General features: G+C 63.1%; 1 protein-coding gene across 1 annotated transcript; it reads left to right on the top strand.

Annotated features, from left to right (window-relative positions):
* Positions 1–5: 5 nt before the first annotated feature.
* On the top strand, positions 6–1,263 carry TMEM115 (transmembrane protein 115; the record flags this gene model as incomplete). The annotated part of the gene is made up of 2 exons (XM_010289917.1): positions 6–301; positions 1,065–1,263. Coding segments are annotated over 2 exons (495 nt in total), but the record flags the coding sequence as incomplete, so codon positions are not given.
* Between the last annotated feature and the right edge of the window lie 144 nt (positions 1,264–1,407).

Genomic DNA, 1,407 nt, shown 5'->3' on the forward strand with positions numbered 1-1,407 from the left:
CCCTCGTCGATAGCAATGTACTGGCCTCGTACGGCTTTGGGCTCCTCTCCAGCTGGGTCTATCTCCGTTTCTACCAGCGGCACAGTAGAGGCCGTGGAGACATGTCCGACCACTTCGCCTTTGCCACTTTCTTTCCTGAGATCCTGCAGCCCGTGGTGGGTCTGGTGGCCAACCTGGTGCACGGCGTCCTGGTGAAGGTGAAGGTCTGCCGCAAGACGGTCAAACGCTATGACGTGGGTGCCCCATCATCCATCACCATCAGCCTGCCGGGGACGGACCCCCAGGACGCCGAGAGGAGAAGGTACCACTCACCCCGCTTCCACGGGGATCATGTTTATGGGCAGCAAGCATCAGGTTTAAAATCCAAATAAGGAGTAGGGAGAATTGGGTGCAAGGGGGGGCCTTCTCCAGGGGATCTGCTGGGCGCTGCCCTCCCTGCTGCAGAGGTGGTGGGGAGCATTTCAGGGTGCTGGTGGGACATTGTCCCACTCTTCCAGACATGGAGCAGCAGTGGGAGTGCAGGGGAGGAACGAGGAGATCCTGGGGAAGGGGCAGGCAGGGTTTAGGGTCAGGGGTCCCTATAGAAGGGGGACGGCAGCTGCCTCTGGAGGCACCAACCTCCTGCTCGAGCAGCCCCGCATCCGTCATCGTGGCGCGGGGGAAGGCGCTGAGTCAGCCCCATGCGCCAGCCCTCCCGCACGCCCAGCATTGGCCTTCCCAAGACCCGGCAGGAAGGTTTGGACAAGGCGTTGGCGCTCCGCTTTCCCCTGCCCTGTTTTACACCTTTCTTCCCGCGTTCCCAGAGCGGCCCATGTGCCGTCTTGACAGCCTCTGAGCACACCACGTGGCAAAAGAACTCTGCGTGTGTAGTCTGGGAGCATGAGTATGTTTCTGCAGGGCAGTCCCAGGCGCTCCAGGTCGTCCCTAGCACTGCTGAATCCACCTTCTCCTGCCGGGAAGAAGAGAGGGATGGCCTTGCACAGTGCCCCATGGGGCAGAGCCATTAACCCCTGCCCTGCCTGTTGGAGCTGGGGTTAACCTGCCCGTCTGCCCTTGCCCTGCAGGCAGCTGGCCCTGAAGGCCCTGAACGAGCGGCTAAAGCGTGTGGAGGACCAGTCAGCCTGGCCTAGCATGGAGGATGACGAGGAGGAGGCGGGGGCAAAAGCTGACAGCCCACTGCTGCCCGACCCTGGTGTGGCCGGGAAGGGCACCAGCCAGGAATCCAGCCTCATCACCTTCCAGGATGCCCCATCCCAGCTGTGACCAGCCGTCATGCCGCCCCCCTTCCCTGCCCTGCCTCAGTCAGAGAGCTGCTAGCCCCCTTCGTGTCCCCCCCACACAGCCAGGACTCAGCGGGGAGCAGGGACTCCTCCCGCGGCAGAGGCAGGGGGGGGACCACCCTCCCAA

The sequence above is a fragment of the Phaethon lepturus genome, unplaced genomic scaffold (assembly GCF_000687285.1).
Source record: "Phaethon lepturus isolate BGI_N335 unplaced genomic scaffold, ASM68728v1 scaffold43790, whole genome shotgun sequence".
NCBI lineage: Eukaryota > Metazoa > Chordata > Aves > Phaethontiformes > Phaethontidae > Phaethon > Phaethon lepturus.